Source organism: Melanaphis sacchari, unplaced genomic scaffold (genome assembly GCF_002803265.2).
Source record: "Melanaphis sacchari strain LSU unplaced genomic scaffold, SCAv2.0 Contig113_pilon_pilon, whole genome shotgun sequence".
Classification (NCBI taxonomy): Eukaryota; Metazoa; Arthropoda; class Insecta; order Hemiptera; family Aphididae; genus Melanaphis; species Melanaphis sacchari.
In genome coordinates this window covers 375,280-377,510 of record NW_020270439.1, presented here as the reverse complement: position 1 = coordinate 377,510, position 2,231 = coordinate 375,280, and the positions used below count along the sequence as shown (strand labels likewise).

The following is a 2,231-nucleotide window of genomic DNA, read 5'->3' as shown; positions in this document are numbered from 1 at the left end:
TGTCACAATAAATCTTATCGGTATATTTGTACTTAATATTTTTTCATTTATGAATTTAAGTTGTGATTTATGTTATCGAATAACTTCTAAAGTCTTATAGTATGATAAATACAAATGTGTATTTTCTTCATACGTTTAATGATATTATTATCTTTTGAAAATATTGCGTGCTTCTCTCTTGTGGATTAAATATGAAACAAAAAATTAAACTCATATTTAGCCATTTAGGAGACACTGAAAAATCAATGGCCTAATCATGAATATTATCTCGATCACGTTATCAATTATTATTATAAAAAATTAAAAATTATTATTTTCATTAAACAATAAACATCTTCTTAAACAAATATTTAATTTCTTTGTTTCAATTAATCTTAGTCTTATACTTCAGTTTCGTACTGTCGTAGCTTCAATATACGCACAAATCCAGCATGTACTGTCTTCAATGGTTGATACCCGTGTTGCTCATACCAAAACCACTGAATCCTGCGCTATTGCAGACTCATGTCATGTTCATGGTTTTATACTTGACAGGATTCTTTTTGGAACGGAAGCCATGTACCATATGCAGCATAGTGTTCCTAGTAGCAGTGTTCCTGATATGTTATAGTGGGTATGGCAATTGTATATTCTTCAGCAGCAACTGTGATTCCGTGCAGTGTGATAACGGTTAAGGAGAAGACGTTGAAAGCAGCTCATGTACCATACTCAAGTGTTTAGGAATATTTATTTATTTTAATTATTTTTTTCATATTTTTTTTTTCTTATGAAATCAATTACTTAAGTTAACCAAAATTAAGTTTATGTAAAAAATAAATGTACAACTCAAATATCTTGCCACATTTTGTTTGTGTAGCTAGTAATAAGTGGATTTTGGCACTTTTTACTGTTTGATTTATTGAAATATAGACTTGTATATATCATTTTAAATATTTTTTTAAGTATTTGTTTTATTTTCAAAATAACTGATGTACTAAATTTGCAGTTGATAAGCTCAATATATAAGTATAATCCTTTTACCATCAATAAACTGAACATTATGTAGCTTACAAAAGGGACAGATTAGTGTTATAAGTTATAACTTATAACATATTAAGTTGTAAGAAACTCGGTAAAAAGGTATTTACATATTTAAATATAAATATAATTTTTTTCTAAAAAATAAATTTTCATATTTTAGTTAGCTACAATAGAATAAACTATTAAATTTCAAATACTTATGTAAACAATTAATTATCAAAATGTATGATTTATGATTTTTATTTAGATAGTTCAATTTATAGGTAATTATTTAAATATAAAAAATAACCAGTTTAATATTATAAAATGTTTAGTTCTTAATAAATGACTTGTTTGATGTCAAAATGATATCTATTATCTAAAGTAAATACAATTTAGCTAATGTGATAATGGTTTATAGTTTAGAAAAAGAAATTTTGCAATTGTATTTAAAGAGAACAATTGTACAGAATCAACTTACTATTAAGCACCTACAATAATTATGATATTTGATATATATTTTTTAATAATTAGTCATTTCATAAATGGTAAGTTATTAAACACAAAACAAAATCAGTTGCTAATACATTTTTTGGATTTGTTTTTCTTTTAATTTTTTGGACGATCATGTTAGAAATATTCAAGCTATCTTCAAGAGATCTTTAACTTTAATCAATATATTATAAAGTATATTAGTTAATTTTAAATTAATATTAGTTTTTCATTACTATATTAAGACATTTAGTACCTATATTTAAAATCAAAAAAAAAAAGTATTCTAATGTTTTTTAATGAAGTTTGATAAATGAATGGTGTTTAAAGCGTCTTGAACAAAAACTGAAATCTATAAAAATATTTTTTGATGAAAAATCTGGTAGTGAAATTATATTTCTTAAAAGGTTATAAATATAAAAATAAAATGCATTCTTTTTTTAATTATAGTATGATGCATTAATGCTAAAATGTTACCTATATCATTTTTTTTTTTTACTTATTTGTATTTCATTATTTTAATGTTTATGAATATAACTGATGCCTACAAGTAAAATCTTGTTGTGTAATGCATTAACAATTATGATAATATAAGTGTGATAGGTACCCTACTTACATAACATGTAAGTAGCTGGTATAAAAATATGCAATAGTTTTTTCTTAGTACCTATCTACCTATAATTCATTTAAAACTGATAATAAAAATGTATTTATAATCTTTGAACTGTGCAGTGTGTTCA

The 2,231-nt window shown here is 23.6% G+C and overlaps 1 protein-coding gene across 1 annotated transcript; it reads left to right on the top strand.

Moving 5' to 3' along the window:
* Nucleotides 1–294: 294 nt before the first annotated feature.
* LOC112603913 (bladder cancer-associated protein) lies at nt 295–832 on the top strand. Its single transcript, XM_025352734.1, has one exon. It carries the CDS (start codon nt 432–434, stop codon nt 672–674), a length of 243 nt encoding a protein of 80 aa, XP_025208519.1. The 5' UTR covers nt 295–431; the 3' UTR covers nt 675–832.
* The last annotated feature ends 1,399 nt before the right edge of the window (nt 833–2,231 follow it).

What these genes read in the sequence shown, in the direction of transcription:
- LOC112603913 (XM_025352734.1), top strand. Translation starts at nt 432, where the DNA reads ATGTACTGTCTTCAATGGTTGATACCCGTGTTGCTCATACCAAAACCA.